General features: G+C 47.6%; 1 protein-coding gene across 7 annotated transcripts in view; it reads right to left on the reverse strand.

Annotated features, from left to right (window-relative positions):
* Window positions 1–512: 512 nt before the first annotated feature.
* Window positions 513–23,180, reverse strand: part of CASTOR2 (cytosolic arginine sensor for mTORC1 subunit 2) — a 143,769-nt gene continuing 121,101 nt past the window's right edge. For 6 of the 7 annotated variants that reach the window (XM_032130075.1, XM_032130073.1, XM_032130076.1 and 3 more), the window contains 7 exons: window positions 22,111–22,304; window positions 21,119–21,251; window positions 19,692–19,815; window positions 18,994–19,104; window positions 17,538–17,620; window positions 15,885–15,979; window positions 513–11,880 (listed from right to left, as the gene is read on the reverse strand). In XM_032130075.1, coding sequence (XP_031985966.1) covers window positions 11,815–11,880; window positions 15,885–15,979; window positions 17,538–17,620; window positions 18,994–19,104; window positions 19,692–19,815; window positions 21,119–21,251; window positions 22,111–22,304 — 806 coding nt within the window. In that variant the 3' untranslated portion in view covers window positions 513–11,814. The remainder of the gene's footprint in view (window positions 11,881–15,884; window positions 15,980–17,537; window positions 17,621–18,993; window positions 19,105–19,691; window positions 19,816–21,118; window positions 21,252–22,110; window positions 22,305–23,180) is intronic. The other variant, XM_032130071.1, reaches the window with a different exon arrangement.

Raw genomic sequence — 23,180 nt, forward strand, 5'->3', positions numbered from 1 at the left:
CGTCCGATTTCATGGTTTTTCTTGCACACTTCAGACAGGTTGTTCACCTGTTTCTTGCAGACCATGTGGCAATGGTGCTGTGCAACCACGCTGCTGATTGAGACTCAGGACCCACAGTGACTGCCCTAAAATAGCCCATGAGGAGGCTGAGTTTGCTTCCCTGCCACTGCTGGGGTGCAGGGCTCTGGGGGTGCCCTGCCAGGATCTCTGCGGGGGCTGTCCAGACTCGTGGGCATCTTGCACTCTGCAGTGAGCAGGTGAACCTAAGTCTGGCAAACACACTAGCAGCATCCCACTGACCTCTTATTTTAAGGGAAGAGGATAGGGCAGGTTTGGTGGTTCCCAGGAAACAGCTGGAGGATGGAGATGGGTACTGTCTGTAGGGGTATGGTACACCCAGTGACAGGACCTGGACACCAGAGAGCCTCTGGGATGTCTGCTGGCCTTCATAATTGGTGTATGTGTGAGTGACACCCAACATGGCTGTAGGTGAAAGAAAGGAGAGTTATATCTTCTAGACAATGCCAAGCTCTGCTTTATTTTCAGTTTGATCAGTACAAAAGCAGACAGCATAAGTTTCACTTTTTATTCTTTTTCGGTTTAATTACTTTACAAAGTACAAAATATACTGTGATTTATTTTGGAACATTAGGATTTTTTCTTTTTTTCTGTTTTGTTTTTTTCATACAGTACATAAATCTCAGCTTTTCAGCATAAGACCAGCAAAGAAAAGCAGTGTGTGCACTTGCTGGGAAAGCAAAGCAGCCACTTCTTAGCTCCACGCCATGTCCAGCACATGATCCCAAGCTGCTGCCACCAGTCCCTGTTCCTGGTGGTGTAACATCCCCCCTCGTGCAGAGGCCATGAAGGCAGCTGACGCATTCAGGCTCCCTTGTGCCTTGTACCCCAGGAGCTGCTGCCCACCCATACGTGCAGTGCCTGGCCTCACTGAGCCCACAAGCACTGCCCACATGGTAGGTGCAAGCAGCCTTTCCCTGACTGCAGCCCAGAGCAGAAGGTGTACCAAAGGCCCCTGTACTGGGAGGATTCCCCACCCTGTCTGTTTGCATCAGACCTGGTAATTAAAGGGAAATAAATACACATCTTTTTTCCACCCTCCCCAATGGAAGGCTGCATGGATTTTCTGAGGTGAGCAGGGAGGAGAGGCTGCAAGAGTTTGGTCACTTCAGCCTGCTTGGTGTGTCTGAGGCCAAAAGTGGTATTTCACTTGCAGAGCAAAAGTCCTAAAGATTTGTGTTTCCTCCCCAGGCTGCCCAGCACAGCTGTTCTAATTGGCCAGGGAACAGAGAGACAGACCCTGATGCAAGTTGGGCAGCTTCTGCACCAGGAGCATCTCTGCTCTCTTGGTTAATGCTGTAGCCGTTCTAGGTATCTGGAGGGAATTTGGGCTCCTTTTTGAGTCCAAAGGGGAGAAAGAGATAAATGCCCAGTCTTGTTCAAGCCACTTGAGGCACTAAAAAAGTGGTGTTGCATTATGGCCCCAGAAGGGTTGACCCCTCATAACAAGCCCTGAACTTGAACGGTGCAGTGGGGCTGTAACCCTGCACTGTGCCCCCATGAGGTGATGGCTCGCTGAAGCTTAGCCCAGAGGAACCAAACTAAAAATCTGCCTTAAGCACTGATGAGGATAATGAGGCTCCTCCTTGCTCTGTGCAATGCTCCCTCCGAACTAACCCCTCTGCCTGCCCTATGGTGCCCAAAGAGCAGGAGACAACCAGTGTGAGCCAGTGCCGTGCTGTGCAGCCATAGCCACATTCATTGCAAGGTGGGGCTGCAGATGGTCCCTGGGCACTGTGCCACCAAGATCCAAATCCCAGCAGCGACAGGACCTGCTGGCATGGCTTGCTGGTGGGAGCAGGTGAACATGTCAAGCAGATAGAGATGATCATGCCCCCTCTAATTCTAATGAAAACAAGGAGAGAATGGGCTATGTAAGGAGTTAACAGTAAGGGAATGAGACAGGCTCTTCCAAAAGCTGAAACAGAGCTTCTGAAGCTGCATGCTACCATGAGTTACTGTCCAGCAGCCTCCTCTTCTGCCTGTCCCAAGAGCCGTGGTTGTCCCTAGTATTTGGGTCAGCAGGACCAGGATCACCTCTTTGTCACTGCCACCCCCAGTTGCTGCAGAGGCAGGGTGGAGGAGGATGCACTGGCAGAGAACATGGCTGCCACTGTGCTAAAATGAACACCCTGCCACCATGAGACACCTTCATGTCTCAGAAGCCCCAAAGCCAAGCGTGGAGCCCACACACGGGAGGGATAACCGAATGCACAGCCACAGGCAGGGGACACAATCCTGCTGGCTGTGACACCACAGTCCTGGGCTGGAAAGAGGCAGGGTAGAGTTACTACCCTGTGCGTTTCCAGGCGTTAAACTGGGCACTAATGGCTCTTGGATGCAGTTCTCACACTCCTAGAATCAACAGCCATTGGATTAGTAGGATCATTTTTAGCAGCAGTTGCAGGAGGATTTTGGGTGAGAAGCAAGGGCAGCCCTGGATCCAGCACAGCCAGAAGCACCTAGAAAAGACTGCTCTGGGATGCTGATGTTCTGCCACGATATCACTGGAGCAGTTCACAATTGGAGAACAAATAAAAACTTGGAGGAAGTAAGCACTGAGACATAGGACTGGCAAGAACCCCAGTAGGTAGGTTTGGGGGAGAGTGAGGGCATGACTAATAAAAATTACGATACAACTAAACAAATGGCTGAGGTTATCGAGCTGGACCAGACAGTTCTGAATGGTTGAAAGAGAAACGGGGTGCTCCTCCTCCTGCAGAGCCACCTTTGTGGTCTGAACCTGCAACATCAGCGCCAACCCACTAACACACAACGCTAGGAAAAACAGGTTTGCTCCCAGGAAGAAAATGTTAAAACTCGTGGATTTCTTCAAGAGCAGGCCTGGTTCAATAACCTGTCTGTCTGCACTTACTGCTGCCCAGGGCTGAGCATTGGTGGGGAGGGTCCTGTGCTCTGTGCAGGTTGGTCCTGCCTGAAGGCAACACTGCCAGGTCTGCAGCTCCCACAGTTGTAACAGCACCACCAGCTCTTTAGGTAATACCAGTGATCTCAAAAATTCAACCCCATCCCATGGCTGGCATTAGAAATAATTGGAAGAAACAGCTACAACAAAGGCTGCCAATTTTTTTTCTCCTTTGCACTACATATAGGAACCCCTGGCTCCTTCCTTCAACGTCTCACATGGCAAACATTCTTTTGCTTTTGCCACCGACCACAAATCCACAGAGGAGACTGTTGCTTTTCTTCAGTAGAAGGGAAATTCCTTTGTATTCCCTTCCAGCTGATGGGAATGAGTGCAGGCAGCAAGGATACAGAGGATGAGGGTGCTCTGTTTACCAGGGCTGTCTCTCCCCTGTGACCTGGCCCAGAGCAGCATCCTGCTAGCCTGAGCCTGGGGCTGCTTCAGCATTTCAGCAGGCAAATTGGGCTGAACTCCTCTTTTGGGGCCCAAAGGAGCAGTAATGCTTACAGCAGCCAACCTGGCAAGTATGTGCTTCAAGCAGCATTCCCACAAGGACCAGGGAATCAGGTACCTCTAAAATGTTTTTCAAGTTACAAAACAGCAAGTAGGAATCCTTTGGGAATAAAAAAAATAAGCTTATTACTGTAACTGCAGAAAGCTGGTTTAAATCCTCAGGATGCTGAAATAGAAGCAGAAAGCCAGCCAGAGCAGGGGGGCTCTAAACAGCAGCCTCCCATGGCATCTTCCCAAAGGTGCTGTGCAACAGACACTGCCTCTGCCACAGCCACACAAGGAGGGAAGAAGCAACCAGCCCCCCCCAAAATGAAGGATGCCCTATTTTTAGCATATTCTTCTAGGGTTGGAAGGACTCCAGTAAAACCACTGGGTCTGCCTAGAGAGGAACATGGCTCCTGCTCTGCTCTCACACGTATTTCAAAATTTCAATCCTGCCAGATGCCTGATGGGCATTTCTGTCCATGTCTCCTCCAAAATCCACCCACATTTCATTTACAGAATTTTGCAGAAAGCTAAAAACAGATGAAAACAAAACCCCAAGGGAGCCCAGTTGCATGTTTTGCAACTCTCCTGCTCTGCGCAGCTGGGATGGTGCTGAGATGGGCTGGCCGTGGCCATACTGGAGCTGTGCAGGCAGGGGAGGAGGTGTGTGGCTGCCTTTCCTCTGCCACTCCTTGCACCTTGGCTGCAAAACTTAACACACTCTCAGCTGGGAGGAGATGCCAGGGGTTTGTGTTCCCTTGTGGCCAAGCCCTCCGCAAAACTCGGGGCATGCAGAAGCCCAGGTCATGGCTGGAAGAGAATTACGGAGTAGGGGGAAGCTACTCCATGTAATCTGCAATAACAAGGTAACATTCATGCCCAGGCTTTGAAACTGATATGACCAATGCTGTCTAGAGAGACCAAGAAAGGATCTTAGCTTATATATGTTCCAAAGAGGTATAGAACCCTAAAATTCTTACCTTAAAATGAGAATATACTTTGATACATACTTCATCCATTTCCCCCTCATACAACAGGGGCTGTGCTTTGGTCTGTGCTCACCAGGGTGTCTGCAGAGGCTATTACTGCTGCAGCCAGGATTTGCTGATCAGCCTCCAGTGCACATCTCACACTGCAGAACCCTGTTCTTTCCTTCACCTTTGCTAACTGGAGCTGGTAGTTCAACCCAGCTGTGCTTCACGAGGATTAAATAAAGGAGACCAAGGACAGTAGAGTAACTCAAGATTATCTTCACAGTCAAGTGTTTCCCTTCCAGGTACCCTGGGAAGGTCCCACAGCCTTCCTGAGGATGCGCACTGTTTCCGTACTGGTTCAGTGCTGCCAGGATGCCTGAGGGATATTGCTGGCCCCTGACATATGGTGGGGTACAGACAGACAAGACAGACAGATGCACTCAGGGGGAGAAGGTACGGAAATCTGGAGGCAGGTTTGCAGATTTCAGCCAATGTTAACACACCTCAGTGCATGCTACAACATGTAAATACTATTTGGCAAAGAATTACTGGGTTTTACTCTCCTGCAGATACAAAAGTTTAATCCAGTCCAATGTTTGCAGGCAGGACTGGAACAGGTAAGTTATACACCTTAAGCTGCTTACTGGAGATGTCCACAACAGTCAAAGTAACAGAGAGAAGAAATCCTCGTCAGAAAATTACTTCTTGTCCATAACTGAATGCTGCTGGGGGACACCTTCTCTCAGGAATTAGCAGCAATGCTCAGCCTGAGGCCAAACAAAGAATTTCTCCCTTGTCATTATCAGAAAATACCAATTATCCAGTGCTGATGGGAACACTTGCGCTCAGTGAACACTGACTGTGCCAACACAGGACCCAGCACCTCCTATTCAAGTTGCTGACCTCTAAATTAAGGAGTTTGGATGACCTGGTGCTCTTGAACAGTTATGTGGGTATATGGATGGCGAAAACCACAAGGATGGGACTAACCCCTCTGGCCACAGTACCTGATATCACCATTACATCAAAACACATGGTGATTCTTGGGGGCCTTCCCCAGTGGAGAGGCGGAGCATCAAAAGATTTTCTAAGTACTGGGGGTTTGGAGGGGTCATGCTACCCACCCATGGTGGGAAGGTATGACTGGGACAAATGCATCCCCTGGGATACTGGGCTGAACATGGAGGCTGGGCAGGGAGGGGTGTGAATCAAAACGAAGATGAAAATGCTTTGGTGTTCACAACAGCAAGCAAAACTTCAGTACATTCATATGTACACAACTAGAACATATTAATTCTTTTGCATCACTCAGCACTCCACCTATCCCTGCTTTTCCCCTACCTTTCCCACACCTGTCACTAAAAGGGATCTCTGCAGACCCTGCACTGCCGCAGCATGGATGTGTGGGACCCAGATGCCAAGTCAGACCCAGATGCCTTCCAGAATAGAGGAGCCTGGGCTCACCCCATGGCTGTTGCAGGTCAGCACGGCCTGAAGCCCGGGCCCTCTGCAGCCAGGCAGTCACGGCAACATCAGCTCACACCAGGGAGGGGCCCTTTGTAAGAAAAACAATTCAAGCTTTGTATAGCAGAGCTGAGAAAAGATGGGAAACCGCTTCTCAGAGCCAGGCCCTGATCAAGCACATGCAATTCAGCCTTTAATGTCCCAGACAGCTTTCCAACCTTCACAGGATGTCAAGAGTCAAACTACTAAACCCTCACCTCACAGACACACTGTGAGACTTGAGGGGCTGCCGGTGGAGGAATGTGTCAGGAGCTCATGCCTGAGGACAGCAAATCCTGCAAACGTAGCGCAATGGCAGAGCTCTGAGCAGAGCTGCTCCCTGCCTTACCTCGCCTCTCTCAGGGGTCTACACATACCAGAGAGCATCAAGAGCACCAGGGAAACAACTGGGTACTCAGGGAGCTATGCTGGAGTCTGAGCAACCTCCTCTGCCACACACTTCCTTATGTTGCACTGCCTTATTTCTTCCCAGTGCCGACAGGACAAAACATGCTTCAGAAAAATAAAACCTGATACACTTCTGTTGGATGCTTTGATTGGCTAAAGCAATCAGGACCTCCCAGCAATCTTTCAAGTGTCAGTCCTAAAAGTCCCCACACCCAGCTCTGCATGGCAAGTCTTAAAAAGTAAATCCCTGCTCAGTGTCATGTGCTACCCCACAGCAGGACCTGACACCAACAAGGTTTTCGTGGGAGAGGATTGATTTATCTCTGACCAGTAGCATTCCCTGCCTGTGACCTGGGAATGGTAACAGAGAGCTTGGAGTTTAAAACACATTTTGAAGCAGCAGTATAATATTTGTATGATGAGTATGCTTTATAAATGGCATTGTCATTAAGTGAGTCTTAATACTTACGTTACCCATTGCAGGTGCCACCATCTCTGTGCTCCAGCAAAACCAAGTATTTCCATTAAGGCCTCCCCATGAGAGAGGCTGATAAATGCCATCTAAAGCACAGCATTGCAGAAACCCCAAACTGACTTCAATGCCTGGAAAGAAACCGAAGGCTGCACAAACTTGTGCAAGGGTGCATTTGGGGGACAGCTTGAAAAATCAGCAACCTCAAAGTGTCAAAAGTGGCAAGGCAGCACCCCATTCCTCACCCCCTGCCCCATCCCACCTTTGGTGAAGTGTAACTGAAATAGGAAAATGGGATGTTTCCCTACAAGGACCCTAACAGCGCTCCTGGTCAACGGAAATCTCCAATGGCGAGATGAAAAGACCACATACTTCCAGTGACTGGGTTCAAGCAGCCTCTTCTGCTTTTAACAGGAAAAGGCCCTCCAACACTTCAGTCTATTTAAAAATAAGCCTCTGATTTCAGCTCCTCACAGACCAACAAATGTGAATTCCCTAACAAATACCAGAGCCCTGCACTAGCCATAGCCTGCCACTGCCGGCCAAGCCCCGAGCAGACACATCACCAGGAAATCTGGCACTTGCCCCCAGCCTCGTGCAGAGATGTTGGGGAAGGCCACCAGGAAACAGCTCAGAGGGAATGCTGGTGCCTAGCCCAGGCCACCCAGAAGCCCCGACTGCAGAGAGCCTGGAGGAGCTGCTGCCTTGCCTGGGGGAAGGCAGGCAGCACTGGCACCATGCTCTGTGCCTGCAGGAGCTGGAAGCCCCACTGGAAACCTCCAGCTAGGGTCTGGGCAGGAAGACCAGTCCTACTTACAGGCTGAGGCAATTTAGGGCAGCAACTAAAACACATAGAAAGAAAAAGGAGTGGATTTCCTACAGTCTCTGTGCTTGAGGCACCAAACTGGAGAGGAACCTAATTTTCTGAAGCAGGGATGAAAATCCAATGCTGCTCCCAGCAAGCAGAGGAGCCCCAGCTTTGCTCCAGGCCAACTCCACTGCTGGTCTTCACTAAACATGTGTAGAGAAAAAGCAGGAGTAGAACTAATATTCATATTGCCCATTACTTGAATTAAAAATACATGGTGAATGAATGTGTGTATACAGTACTCACTACATAGACACACACACAGAATGTGTGCCCAGAGTATACACACATATACTCACAAATATGTATGTGAACCTATATTGCTTGAGTGCCCATACCATGTACAAGATACAGACACAAACACGGGTATTTACAGGTGTGCAACAGAGACACACTAAGGATTTCAGTGGAAACACTATACATTAAGATGAACATATGCACACACTTGCTCAGTAGAAAGGAATTTATAATCAAATTCTAATTGGGTTGAGGGAAAAAGACAAAACCCTATTTAATAACACACACAACTTGGAAAGGTTGAGGCTTCTAAGAAAACAAATGCCCTGGAGAAAGACGGAGGGTGCATGAGGGCCATGCTCTCTTCCCCTGCCTACCCCTTTCTGCAGGACTGGAAACACTTTCACATTTTGCTGTTTGGTGAATTTTTGTGCAACGAGAGGAGAGAGGGCACAGAAAGCAGCCTGCAGCATTGAGGCAATCCTTCATTAGCAGCAGCCATGGCCAGGTGGAACTGCCCAGAGAGGTGAGCAGGGATGCTGAGGGCAGCACTGGCAGCTGACAGGTAATCCAGGCACCCAGCCCAAGAGCGTCCCACGGAGGCATGTTCCTGCTTTATCCACACAGTACTGAACAGCATAATGTCAGGGATACTCAGACATATTATCATAAGGCATTTTAAAAAAAGGAAAAGACTCCAATTTTTTTCCCACCCCAAAGGCTGGGTGCCGAGAGAGTGGGAGCTGTGGAGCAGCTTTAAGAGCCCCCTACTTTGGGTTCACTAAGCACTGTGGTGTTAATACTGTGGTGGTATTATTATTACTACAAAAATTTTTAACACAGCCCCTACAGACTCCTTCCTGCAGTGTAGGTCTCACAAGCAGCAATGCTGTGTAAGCTTGCTTTGATCCTGACTTCAGGCATGGTGCAGGGACAAGGGTCTACCAATTCTGGCCACACTTGGAGTATCCCAGTTTCCACCAGCAAAAAATATGAAGGGAACACGAAAGGGAAAGCATCGTCTGAAACAATCTCCATGGATGTCAGGACAAAACCATAAAAGGAAATAAAAAGGTGAAGCCAAGGATGGTGGCAGTGGCAGCGTCCCTCAAGGGCATTTTGCATCCTGTGAATTTTTCAGGCCAGCTTTCCCATGTCAGGACATCAACCTTCTTTTGGAAGGTTTGAAATACCACAAAGCCTTCTACAGATTTCACAAATAAAAGGCTGACTCCCTTGGGAAAAAAATTTAAATTAAAAAAATCAACCTGAGTACAATGCTAGCAAATTAAAACAGATTTTTCTTGCTTTCATTTAAGGCTCAGTAAAGTTGTTGCTTGTTTCAAGTTAATTCCTTCCTATCCATGTCGCAGTCCTTTGGAAGCAGCACTGGCATGTGCAGAGCAACACAACGGTACTCTCCGATGCTGAAACTGGCATTTCCCAAAGGTTCACAAAACCCTAGAGCAAAAAGAAGACCCTCTCATGGTGACTCTGTCATGGTGGCACCATCCATGCACACAGCAAAAACTCAGGCTCAACTCAGCTGACCAGAAACCGTGGCTGGCAACTCAGTACCTGTACAGCAACTCAACGCTCTGTCACCCCCTGCCATGCCACCAATCTGCCATCCCAAGGAGTAACCCTCTGACAATATATGGAGTGAAAAGCTACTGCTGGCCTTGCTGCCCACCCCAGCCCAGCTCAGTGCCCACAACAGTGGGCAGAGTCACAGCAAACATCTCTGAGTGTTTTCAACACTGCACCACGCAGCCTCAGCCCGTGCCTGTGTCCTTGCGGCAGGAAACCAAAGCGTCTTTCCAAACATCCAGAGATGCACAGTGCCACATCTAGAATACACCTTTAGTCCAGAAATCTGGAGTGAATATAAACATATCAGGGGACAATTCTGAAAACCCATGTAAAGGAACAGCAAAACATCCTGTTTGGTAGAGCACTGAACATGTGCCTCAGTGTTCCTCAGCAGGGATGCTCCAGGAGGGCCAACCAAGGAAAGTCATCCATGCTTTTTCCCATGGATGCTCTGACTCCTTGTCTAGATGCCACACAACATCCTACTGGTGAAAAATCAGATCTGAAACTCCATGTTTGAATCCAGCAGCATCAGAAACCCTAACTGCTTCGCCCTCCAGTACTGTGAATGCAGAACTAATCAGCAAACTGTGTCTGTGTGTTTGCATGTCCTACACACCGGTACAAACCACGCCCATGGCATGATCCCAGGTGCTTGCTTACTGCCTCCAGATTAATGCAAAACCCTGGCTCACAGCTGTATATGGCACAGCCTCAGGAAAATCCTGCTAGAGGCTGTCCCTGAAGCATGCTGGAAAGCCCTCAGGAAAATGGCAAGATCTGCAATTTCTTTATGTCAAGACTGAAGTGGAAGAAGTCAAGAAACACGAGATATACTGGGGCTGCTAATCACAAAAGCACCGTCCTCTGCAGACGGCTTCTCCTTTCACCAGCCCTTGCTGCATGTGGAGCAGACTGCTAGCACCCCTGCCTTGGGCAACCCTGGTCCCTGCTGTCCTCCATGGTGCTGGCAGCAGCCGTGGGCACAACCCGGATACAGGTGCCACTATGGGCCTTGATGCCTGGCTCCTGCTGGCCCTCAGCTGTGGTACAAGCCAGAAGCAAACACACTACTGCTGCCCCATGGGAAAAGCCCCATCATCTTCCTGTGACAGGACCAGACGCTAGCAGGTTTTATGCATTCTCAGCACTGTTCTACTTTCCCCAGTCAGCAACAATTTCCACCTGTGTGATGGAGAAGCTGATGAAAAACCGCAGGAGGGTGCCCACAAGACTCAGGCATCCTCTTGGCCCTGGCAGGGACAACCTGCTGTGGCTGTTGCCTAAGGTGACCTGGGATGTGCAAGAGCAGCTACCCTACCCAGGGAGCCTGAGCAATATACTTATTTCCCCATATGTGCACAGTGGATGGGAAAAAGCCTGAGGGGACAGGAGAAAAGAGGCCTCTTGCTGGCCCTGGAGCACAAGGGCTGGAGGAAGGCTCTGATGTGGGGTACGGGGACTCCATGTCCTGCAGCAGGGGACATGGCAGGAGAATACTGGGAGCAGTGAGAGAGTGACTGGAAAATATTGACCAAAACTGGCTAAGTTTCAATGCCGATACAAGTCTGGGTGACACCACCCGCCAGGAGCTGGCCAGAGCTGAGCTCCCCCTGCCCAGGCTTTCTCAGAGCAGCCAGGCTTTCACTGCAGGGAGAAAGAAAAAGGGGAAATGTCAAACAACTGGATATTTTCCCTTTTTCCAATGCCAAACTCTTCTGTCAGGGGAAACAGAACCCTTTGCATTCTATCTCAACACAGGCAACGAAGGACAGTCCTCAGAAAGTCTGATGTGAGGAGACAAGCCAGCACTGTGTGACTTTTTTTCTGTTTAATTCCATATTTCATTTTGTTTCTGCTTTTCAGGGCTCTCTGAGCCAGTGGCCTGTCCATTTGCTCTTGGCCCATCCCACTGCTCTCGGCAGCATGCCCACAGCCATCCGTGCTGCCAATGGGTGTCCCCGGGCAGCTCCTTCCACACTGAGAGCACAGCCAGGGTACACTTCACCTTGGAGCTGAATATCAGGAAACCATATGAATTCCCTTTCCTCCTGCCCTTCATTCATAAATTTAATAAAATAACAATAACAATAATAATTAAAACAAAGCCTTATTAGAGCTGTTTCTGCTCAACTTTCCAGTCTCTTTTCATGTTACTCTCTGTAATCAGATTTTTCAAGAAATACTGTGAGAAAAAAAAATTATAATAATAATTATTATAATAATAAAAAGCATCTGGAACCAACTCAGAAGATTTCTAATGCTTTTCAGCTTGACTGACTTGGAGTGCATTGACCACACCATTTATATTTTCTTCAGGTACCTGCAAGAAAACAAAAAGAAAGGTCATGTTCCAGCAAAAGGGACGACAAGGAAAAGAGAGGCAAAAGAGAGACAAAGCCAGACCAGTCCCAAGGAGGCAGATACTTTGCTGTTTTTTACTGACACCTGAACTCCACTGAGAAAGGGCTCTATGTACAAGGACACCCCTGTTCACCCATGGTAGCCCCGGAGCAAATACTGTGAGATCCAGATGGTTTGCTGTCGTATGGTGGGTGCTGATGGGAGGCAACTATTTTGGGATTTCTCTCTCCTCTTCGTCTCCCCTCCTTTCCCTTCCTTTTGTTGGTGAAGCACTTGTATGCCAGGAGGTCACTCATGCGTAGTACCCATGCTGATGGATTTATGTGGCTGCCTAAGGGCTCCATGAGGCTCTCAGGGGCACCCTACAGGTTTGGGACCTGAAAGTGTGGATGGGAAGACCATGGTAGGTGACAGGAGAACATGCCCATCAAAAGAGGAAGAGAACTACCAGTCTGCTTGTGGTGCATCTGTGCTTTTTTATCCAGTCTTGTGAGGAGACTTAACCATAGAAGTCCATATTATTCATGGGTGTCTTTTCACACTTACTGCAAGAAAAACCTCTTGTAATAGAAGATGCAAAAGACCTCAGAGCAACTGTCATCAGTAGAAAAGAACATCACAAGTAAAGTTACATCTGACAGAAGAAGTGTTTCTGACTACTACCTAAACTCCAAGACACTGTTCAGGGAACAGGCAGCTCTTGAAAAATGGAAAGAGGACTGAGGGAAAAAGAAATTATCTGTAAGTTGCTTCAAGAAGCCAAAATAATTTATGTCAAGTAAACTGAAGAAGGAACTGTTTCCTCTACAAGGTATTTAAGGCCAAGAGTCCAATACCTGAATTCACTGGACACTTTCAAGAGCTCAGACAGTGGAAATACAACCGGACTGTGTCTTTCTGCAAGGCTTTTAACAAAACTGAGGAAAAACCCCATGAGAAATAACAAGAAAAACATTCAATTTTCCAATAGAAAGATGGAATAACAGCAGTCAACTCTGATGATGTGTGAACAAAAGCCCTTTGGAAAGGAAGAAAATAATCTTAGAACAAGCATACAGCGAACTCTTCTGGTTTAGAAGGAAAACCCGAGGACACATCTACCATAGGGAGCAAGACTTTGAGACAGGACTCTCCACTGCCTCCCCTTCCTCATTTTTCCCAGTACACCGAACACTGCAGCGGAAGAAGCTGTTTGACTTTTTTCCTCTACATAACATAATGAGAAAAAGCATAGGAGCCGATTTTTTAAACCACGCTCCTCTAGTCAGCCCCAGCAATGCTCAGTGCTGTGGGTCTCTCCATATGCTTCATCAGCACCAGACAGAAGCAGGAGGAAGCAGCACCAGCCAGCTCTGGCCAGCTGTCTTTGACCTGCACAGATGCATCTCCTGCATGAAACACAGTGGTCCTTCATTCCATGCAAAATGCCTGAACCCCTTAACAGCACAGAAATGGTATCAATCACCCCACAAATGTTTCGGCAGGGTTTTCTCCAGGACAGGTGTGCAAACAATTTTGCATTGTAGGACCCATCCTAGTTTGCCACCAGTGGAGGAGTCCTCCCCCTCCCTGCCCCTTGGAAATGACCCCTGTCCCAAGGCAGCTGGTGCACTGTGTTCACCTCTCAGGTAGTGTGCAGATCAAAGCAACAACCATGAAGGAAGAAGCAAAGCTCCAAATTACATCCCAGACACAGCTCCAGCCTCTTCAGAAGCAAAACGCTGGTGAAGGAGAGCAAGACACCTGTGAAAATGAGGCAGCAAGAGCAGAAAAGGCTCTCTCTAGAGGGAGCTGGTAACTGTGGCTCTCTCCAGCCTGACCTTACCCAGGGGACATGCCAGAGACCTGGAGGTTCCAATCTCAGCATTGTCTCCCAAAGGGATTTCGTCTCAAGAACATCCTGATTACCAGGGCAAATGTCTACAGCTACAGCATGGTAGGAAGACTGGAGTATTAACACCCAGGTCAAATAAAAATTCAGCAACGAAAACCACCTTAAGATGGACAGGAGAAAAAAGGGCAGATCAAAGGGAACAACAAGCTCTTATACAGTGCTCTAAATTGTTGACAACAGGTACTGAGCTTCCTTAATTAAAGGGAGAATTTAGAGAAAGGGTTCAAGATACACTTAGACCTTGAGAAATGTCACTATAAGCCAAGGTATCTGGGTAGCAAGGTTAGGGAAAACATGACCAAACCTAGGTCAGGGTCTTGGGCAACAAAACCACCCTAGGGCCAACAAGCATCCAGCCCAGCCAGCACACCTGGAGCAAAGTCAGGCAAAACAGGGCTTGATATGTACCTTCCAAAGGATAGAAGGTTTTGACAACTAGAACAGCACTGTCCAGGTGAAAAGGCTTTTAAAAGCATACATAAAGAAGATAGCAAGTAGCAAAGAAAAACACTAAAATAGTGCTTTAAGTAAGGAAGACCTGCAGACCTGCATGGCCCCCATAGTACCCTGCCAGCTGCTCGGAGGCAGGATCTGCGGGGCCTGGAGGCAGCAGGATGAGGCACTCTTAGAAAGTGGAGCTGCCTGCAGAGTCATCTCAATTGTATGGCATAAGTTTTCAGCTAAATATCTATTTTAACTGACAGGGTTGAGATCTCCAGATATGGCTTGACATGTAGAAGCACTCTCTGCACCTTGTGCTCTGCACAAAAAGTGGGTACCTGGGGCCACACAATGGGCAGAAATGTGAGGCAAAGATAACAGTATTGATTTTTAAATGGTGTTTTATTAGCTTATCTTTTCAGCACAGTTAATATTCAAAAAAATAAGACAAACATATATAACACTTTCACCTTTGCTATCTGAAATAATATTTACTTTTACTCTTTACACACATGACCTATCAGCTGTGAATGGTTCACACCAACTGTGAAAAACCAAAGTAATTAAAAAAACCTCCAAACCTGCTTTGATCTCACTTGAGCTTTTACAGGTCAAAGGTAGGACCTGAACAGTGAATTTGCAAGTGATGGAAAGAGAAGTATAATGCAATAAAGGGCACATTTAAGAAAAAAATTAATAGCATGAAGCAGCTGACTCTCTCCTTCAGGACCAGGGAAATGGGTTCCAAGAGAAATGCCATCCTGTTTGTGGCTACAGGCATAGCAATTTTCCCTTTCTAGGGGAATTCCTCATTTTTGAGGGTGTCCTCTTTGCAAAGGAAGAGCAGAGGTAGGCCTGGAAAGTAAACTATCCATCAGTATAAAAAACGAAGAGAACTCTCCAAGGATAGCAAGACCCTCATGATGATGACTGTGTTGCAACTGCTTATGGGCACTCATGAGAAAAAACATGGGAACAACCTTATCTGCTTCAAAATTGCCTTCCCTTGCTATGCTGGCAATTATTGCTTGTTTATCAAAACCCAGGAAGATGCAGGGACAGCAGAGCTAATAGATGGGTCTCAGAAAGCAAAGGTTAGGACAATGCAGGCACCAAGAGATGAAGGCAGGGGTCTGCTACTGGTAGACTGTCCAAAAAGCTCCCTACACACAAAGGCACCTATGATGACCCACCCTTAAGGGGAAGGAAGCATCTAAGGAAGCACTTTCCCCTTAAGGCTGGGTTGTCACAGCACTGTCCTGAGAGTCTGGAGCCTGCAACTGTTTTTGGAAGCAAATGGAAGGGGTTTGTGACCATTTCTAATAAAAGATACAGATGCAGTGGAAGAGGCTGCTCAGAGAGGTTGTGAAGTCTCCATACTGCAGGTCTTTAAGGACTGAGACCAGCCTTTTTTGAGAACAACATTCACTGACAAAGCTTTGCTTTGGGTAGGGCTGGGCTTGGTTCAGGAGCCTCTGACCCAGGAGGCTGGAGACAGGAGTTTGCTGGGCTACACTGGAGCAAAAGCACTCCAACAAGTTGTCCAGATAAGAAGTGACATTCTCATCATGAGTTTCCTCACAGGGAAAAGATCTCCCCTGCTCCAAAGAAGCTGTATTCATACTCACCAATGCGTGATCAAACTTAAAAGTACTGATGTAGTAGGCTGGGATGTCGGCTGCGGCCAAAGGCTCAGAAATCTGAGCAACAATTCCACATTCATCTGTGGGGAGATAAAAAATCAAACATTGTCTGGAGGGGCTTGCAAAAGTCTCAGGGCTCACCAGTTCCATGCCTACATAAGGAGAAGTTTGTTTTCACAAACCCCAATCAGAAGGAATCTCTGTAAAAAAATGTATTCTTTTTCACAGAATCAAGCTTTTGGGTCACAGTGGTACATTGCACATTTAGTTTTATTACCTTCCTTTTGCTACAGAGAAACGCTGTCTTGGGGTGACTTTATGATGTGTATCCCCTACTGCTGCTCTATGCCCAGAAATTAATTTTGTGCCTTTCTGTGCCTTTAAACTGAGCCTGAGAGGGGGGAGAGAAAAAAAACCGAGTGAACTTTTCAAAGCAGTTGCTCAAGGACGCAGACACACAGTCCTGTGTGTTCTTCTGCTGCGGCAGCGAGAAGAGCGGAGGAAGCGCCCTGCTTGCTTTTCAGCCAGCTTTCGGCTCCTTTTCTCTGGAGGGAGATGGAGAGTTGAACTTTGTTTTCCTGGGACTTTGGTTTTTCCCTTCTTCTCTTCTGGACTGTTTCAACATCAGAACACATTGGGAGCATTTTCCACCACAGCCCCGGAGGTGGGCCCACGACCCAGCTCTGAGGAGGAGGAGAGAGAGCAGACCGACAGAAGGACTCTGAAATCTTCCCAGGTTTCTCTCCACAGTGAGAGGTTTCATTATTTAGCATTATTATTCTTTTCCTGTATGTCTGTTAAATAAATAGTTTTTTATCTCTTTCACTTTCCTCCAAGGAAAATTTATTTTTTCCTGAACCTGGTGGGGGAGGGCTGGTTGTAACCTGCCTTCTATCAGAGGATATTTTCCTCCAAATTTGTCCAAACCGGCACAAACGCACATTCTCCAATAGCACAAAACCATTATAACTGGAACGATTTACAGAGGTATAAAGAAAGGCAATGAATGATGTTCAAGAAGAAAGCACCAAACCCAGCCCCATATATCTTTAACATCCATTTTTCTGTTATTGAACACTTGGCCCTGCATCTCTGAAAGAGCATGGACACATGGTTCCTAGGTTGCAGCCCACCACAGCCCCTGAAACAGGATTTCACACCAGTTTCACCACAGAATCATCACAGAATATTAAGGGGTTGGAGTGGACCTTAAAGATGCTCTAGTCCCAACCCTATATATCTATAAAAAGTCTACTAGAATCACAGAATTACCCAAGCACTGCACTGGAGTATGACAGTGCTTTCTGACCACTGATTTCAGTAATCTACAATGCATTTCCATGCCACCTTTTTGTCCAGTTTTTCTCTTTAACCAGAGCCCCAGCTGTAGCCACCTCTGAAGTCCAGTGGACGAATGCAATGTAGCTGCAACTGTTGAGCATGTAGCACTTTCAGGAGTATATTCAGAAGTCAAACTTAATAGAGTCAGACTTCTGTTTGAAAATCTCAGCTCACAAAGTCATGTTAAACTGCTGGCTCTTAAAAAGCATCATCCCCAGATGGATTTTTCCATACCCCTTGAAGGCCCTGAGGTGACTGAGTGCCTGCACACCAACTGATCCCCCAAATGTTACTTACCAAAGCCAAGAGGCTGCCCACCAATCCGCACCATCTTCCAAAGTTCACCAGATGCACTTGTAAACAACAAATTATTAGGAAATCTGTAAAAAAAGGAACACCAAACATAGCAATTGAAACACAGCAGTGTGTCAGATTCTGCCTGTGAGGGATCTGCTTTTCCTGCATCCTTGAGATGTTTGAAGCCAACTATAATGGGGTGGTAGCTTGGGCAAACTGGGAAAACTCAAGGCAGGTGGGGCAGATGCACCTGTCTGACCTTTCAAGTGTCCTACAGCAAATCAGCATCTGCTGCTGGAGGTGGGCACAGGTACCCAGAGAGGCATGGGAAAAAATTTTTAAGCAACAGGCTGTGCCCCAGCTTTAAAAAAGTTGAGACCGACGGTTTGATTTGAGCTGCATTTGGAAACTCCTAGGGATGGAATATGTTTCCATACCTGCTCTCAGGGATGTGAACGGTAACCACTGGTTTTGTGTCTGAGCACCATCAGTGCTTTTTTCCCTACCATCTGGGGAGGTCCCTGGGACCACTGCAGAGATCTTTATTTCTTAGCAGGGGAAAGGAGACTGGAGGCTAAGAGACTTGCCCAACGTTAAGCAGGCAGCCTGCGAGAGAGATGAATTGGCCCCCCAGGCTTCCCACACCCCAGGCTGAAGCTCCAGCCCTCTGGCTCCTCTTGAAGACAGACAAAGGTTTACTCCAATAAGGTCAGAGAAACATTCAAGACGGCAATTTATTAATTTGAAAAACAAGTTGCTGTGGCAGGGAACTTGCTCCCAAGAACCAAACCCAAACTGCACTGTATGTCAAAAGCAAATCTCAGCAGTACAGCACCCTCTCTAGCCTCCAGACCTCAGAGCCTCCTGTGCTGCAGAGCTGCAGGAGCAGAGACACACACACACACAGAGGCTGAAGTTTTCTCACCAGTTGACTCCCTCCTTTGCTAGATGAACAAGTCATGGGTTCCCACTGCACAGGGATGACTCAGGACATTATCATCATAACAAGACTCCAAACCAAGCCCATCCATGTGTAAAAGCAGTGCAAGAGGACTGTATCACTGACATCCCCATCCTGATTTTGGCCTTTAGCAGGAAAACTTCAAACATCTACACCAGGTTTTCCTTTTGGGTTTTGCTCTTAAATGCACAGCTAATGAACAACAGAATAAAAATGCCAAAATCACTTTGCTCCAGTGTTCCTCTTTTGAAAGTGAGATAACTCTACATCACGTTGATCTGTGATTTCACTGAGGGGTTGGACAGACAAGTCCAAAATTTGTCCAAAGAACTAACATGCCAGGTTTTACTCAGGAAAGTATCAGGGTGTACAGGGCCATGACACCCATACAAAGACAGTACAAATAACTAACATGGAGGAGTCTAAGCTGCTTCCTGCTCCTTTGTGAACATCCCTTTTTTTCAAGGTCCGGGTTACTCTAAGACCAAAGCTCACCTCTGCTGTGTCTGGACATCCATGACCAGGGAGATGTAACCCTCAATGAGAGAAAAGGAGAAAAATCGAATATGTCCCGAGTCTTCATTGCCCACCACTGAGTCTTTTACTCTGAAGAAACAGAAGAAAATGACATTAACAGTGGCTAGAAGAGCACAAAATAAAGGTTCTTAAAGCAGATATAGCCAGTGAAACCAGAAACGTTCATACACTGACTTAAGGAAGTGACACTGAGTCCTGCCATACTATACTGATTTTATTTTTTTTTATTTTGCAGGTGGAAAACCATCCAGTCCCCACAATTGACAAAACTCTCCATCTCTGCCTCAAGGTCCCCTCACAAGAGGCTGTGGGCCAGGAGCCACAGGCACCAAGGGGCAGCAATCCAGCCAGCCGTACATGCTCCGGCCCCGTGTGGATATGCAGCACACTGACCACACGGCTACTCTCACCTTCACTCTGAAAATGCTCAGTTTTCCAAAGCCAGCAGATGTCTTTGGGCACCCTCAATCACCTGTTGGCTTCCACCTGTTGGGACAACCCTCTTGAGCCTGTGAAACCTCCCTCCCTCAGTGCAGAGTACTGGAGCAGCACAAGGCCACAGCAGATCCCAGGGCACCCCAGAGAAGCAGTGGGAATCTGTGCCTCCAGACTCTGGGCACACCTCTCCTGGAAGCCCATCTCCCTGCAGGACCTACCCATTGGAGTAAAACATGACATCCATTAGGAGCGTAGCAACAGTGGGAAGGGTATCTGGATCCAGGCTGGTGACGCAGAACATATTACTTGGACTGGAAAGGGGATGAATGACAGGCCTCTGAACTGAAAGAGACACACACACACACAGACAACTATGAAGCCACATCTGCAGCAGACTCCTGTCTCATCAGCTGTGTTATCCATGCACTGGCAGCAGCCACAGAGAAAGCTGCTGTATTTGTAACACAGTATTTATAAAGCAGTGCCTCATTGCTGAAGCCCTGTTGGCTCTCAGGGAATGAGGGGCCTGTGGACAACCTGCTCCTGTGCTGGTCTCCCTGTGGTATAGGGTGGTATTACCTTGAATACCCTGCCCAGCTCTCTGCTCCTAGGGGCTTTCAGGCCATTGGGTGCATCCACATGAGTGAGGGGCACGCTAAAGGAAGTGCCAGGAGAAACTGAAAAGTGGAAAAAAATACAGGCTTCCACCATTTAAAAGGCAGGGTTATGGAAGGCATTTCTCCAGCTGTGGTTGTTAGCAGTCCATCCGGTTTTCCCTCATTTCTGGGGACCTATTTTGCCATAATATCTTGAAAAATTAAAAACCAGCTGCCACACTGCAGTTTGTCTAACACATTGCAGCCAGTGGCTGAGAAGCAGCCAGCATTTAGACATGTTACTAGTAAACAGAGCAACACAGCAAACTGCATACCTGTGCATTATCAACATGTGTTTCAGTGTGCCCTTTCTTGATGCTTTTTTTCTTTAAGACTCATTTTTTTAAACTAGGTGATTGTTAGCTCTTGAATGATGAAAGTGAGTGGTATTTCATAATAACTGATCCCTGCTTTGGCTGGTTATGGGCAAAAAATTACACACGTGTCTGTAGGTAAACATACGTATATAAGTTGTTCCTTTTCCTGATTGTACCCTTTGGCTTGATGCTTGTTCCTCTAGCCTGCAAACATCCTAAGGTTCTTTACAGCCCTGGACTCATTGTGGCCTTGATCCTCACTGGCACTGAAGTATGAAAGTTGAAAAACAATCTTCTCTGTGCATCACTGCAATATTTAAAACAAGCTTTTAGAAAAGCCATTTTCCTTTGGAATGTTGAAGCGTGGAAATATGGGCTACAGACAACATTATTTTTGCAACTACAATGAACTATACTTTAACCTTCTGTCCTACAAAAGGCATGTCTCCTCTAGAGAAACTAGCATTAGAAGGCCAAAATTCAGCCAAACTTACCAGCACTGCTCAGAAAGTTAAGAACCTACTCAAATCCTTGGTTGTACTGGGATAGGCTTGTAAGATTATCATCTTACGACAGTATTCATCCAAATGTTGAAGGAAGCTAGGAGGCAGGACTTCCACCCCACCCAGGGAGACCAAATCACTGGCAAGCTGAGCCTGTGCTGGTCCTTACCTAGTTTTGGTTTGACAAATCCATTTGTTATCCCAAAGTCATCGGCAGCCACTGTCTCCCCATTCACTACTCTGAGGATGGTGAACTCGGCAGCCAGCGTGTGCATCACGAAGGGTAGGTCTCGCTCACGCACCTGAAGGTGACAACAGGATTATCTGGTGATGGCGTGCACCAGAAATGACAAAACACTGCAGTGGAGGGTACATACTTTCAGTGCACAGCAAAGTGGACACATGACTCCTGCTTGAGCCAGCAGATAGTTACCATCTAGGTGTATCTTAAAAGAAGCACACTTGGTGATATCACTGGGAGTATCAGTAGGATTAAGCACCAAAGTGCTTTTACGACTGTAAAAAGAACGTGGAGATTTCTAAGCAGGAGATGCTTCACCTGTTTTTCATCATTCCTTCAACAACTCAGCACTGCCTGTTCTTCAGTCTTGTTTCCTCAGGAAATAAGGCTATGTCTTGTGTGCATGCACACACACGTGTGTGTGAGACAGAAAGACTGCCTGTCTGTACCCAAAACATGGAGCCTCTTGGCCATCACCAGCCAACCTGACAGCAGACACTGTGTTTCTCTAACCTCCAGAAAACCAAAGATGCAGAGCAGGCACACTATGCATCTGTGGGCTCCTGCCTCCATCTCTAAAGCATAAGAGCCACACAGCTCTGCAAGGGATGGATGGTATAACACATATACTAGGATTGCAATGTCTGAGTGATGGTGGGAAGTGCTACCAATATCTCCATTGCAAGGAGACTGTAGTGTGGGCTCAGCACTCTTATTAGACACCAGACAACCCATGACAACAAATGCTTCATCCCATAGCAAAAGCTCCTCCTGTCAGAGGGCCTAACTACAAGGGACAGAGCTCTGGGGAAAGCAGACTGGTACTTCTGCCACTCCCCAGACAACTTGTTCCCAGAATTGCCCAACTGAACTTTCATCTGGTGGCAATAACTCTGCCTGGTTCCCTCACGTCCTCTTACCAGGATGAAGTCCGTCTGATAGGTGGAGAGCATAAACACTGAGATGTTTTGGTCAGCTAGAGGTGCTATGACTGACTTGGCAATTTTGGTCACTCCGATGGGCTGGGAGCTGGAGAAGCCACCTCCACCAGACACCACGTTGAGGGCAAGCCATGTTGCATCGGCCACGCTCAAGTGTTCCGAGGAAGGAAGCTCTGCAGAGATAGAAGCAGAGGACAGAGGTTTGTTTTAGAGGCAGAGAGAGCCAGGTCCACTATCTGCCAGTATGTGCTTAGCACAGACCTCAGCACAAGGAGCGAGATGAGCCCCCTTATCCAGCCAACCTCCTGGGCTTCCCATGCTGCTCCACAGGCTCATACTGTGACACTCTTTCATGTACTGATTGCATCAATTGCCATGGCAGGATTCATACAGATTGTCAAGGACAACACGGAGAACTGCAGGAGACTCAGCAATTCACGTGGATACCAGTGACCAGCTCTGTTGACCTTCCCAAGTGGAAACAGCCTGTGGTCGTCCTGGTTACAAAAGGAGAGTGCCAGTGTGGGCGGTAACAAACTGTGTATTCCACTTCCCTCTACATCATTCCTGACAAACTGTTAATGATGGGTCGTTTGCAGGAGCTGCCCAGCACACTCCTGCACACCTGACACCTCAGGCTATCAGCTGGGTGTTAAATGAGATAAGGGAGAAGAGGCAAATCCTTCGAGGCAGGGTAGTGTTTCTTCTTCACACCAATGACTCAGCTGTGGTAACTCCCCTCTGGGGAAGTACCAGCACAGTCACACCCATCCTGAAGGGGTCATCTCTGCTACTGGGCCTCAATGGGCACCACCAGAATAGGAGCTGTAACTTCGACCATCAAGAACTCTCAAAAAATATCCTATGACTCACGGTATGACATCATTCCATTGTGAAACTCCCTGCCCTGGGGGAGGTACTGAGCATTCCTGCCTGAACCTGAGCGTATATAATCTTGAGGTTTGTGGGCTTGGGACACCAGCATCACCACCACTGAACGGATCCAGAGGATCAGAACTTCCAAAGGACCACTGCTTTTGACTGCAACC

This window comes from Corvus moneduloides, chromosome 20 (assembly GCF_009650955.1).
Source record: "Corvus moneduloides isolate bCorMon1 chromosome 20, bCorMon1.pri, whole genome shotgun sequence".
Lineage (NCBI taxonomy): Eukaryota > Metazoa > Chordata > Aves > Passeriformes > Corvidae > Corvus > Corvus moneduloides.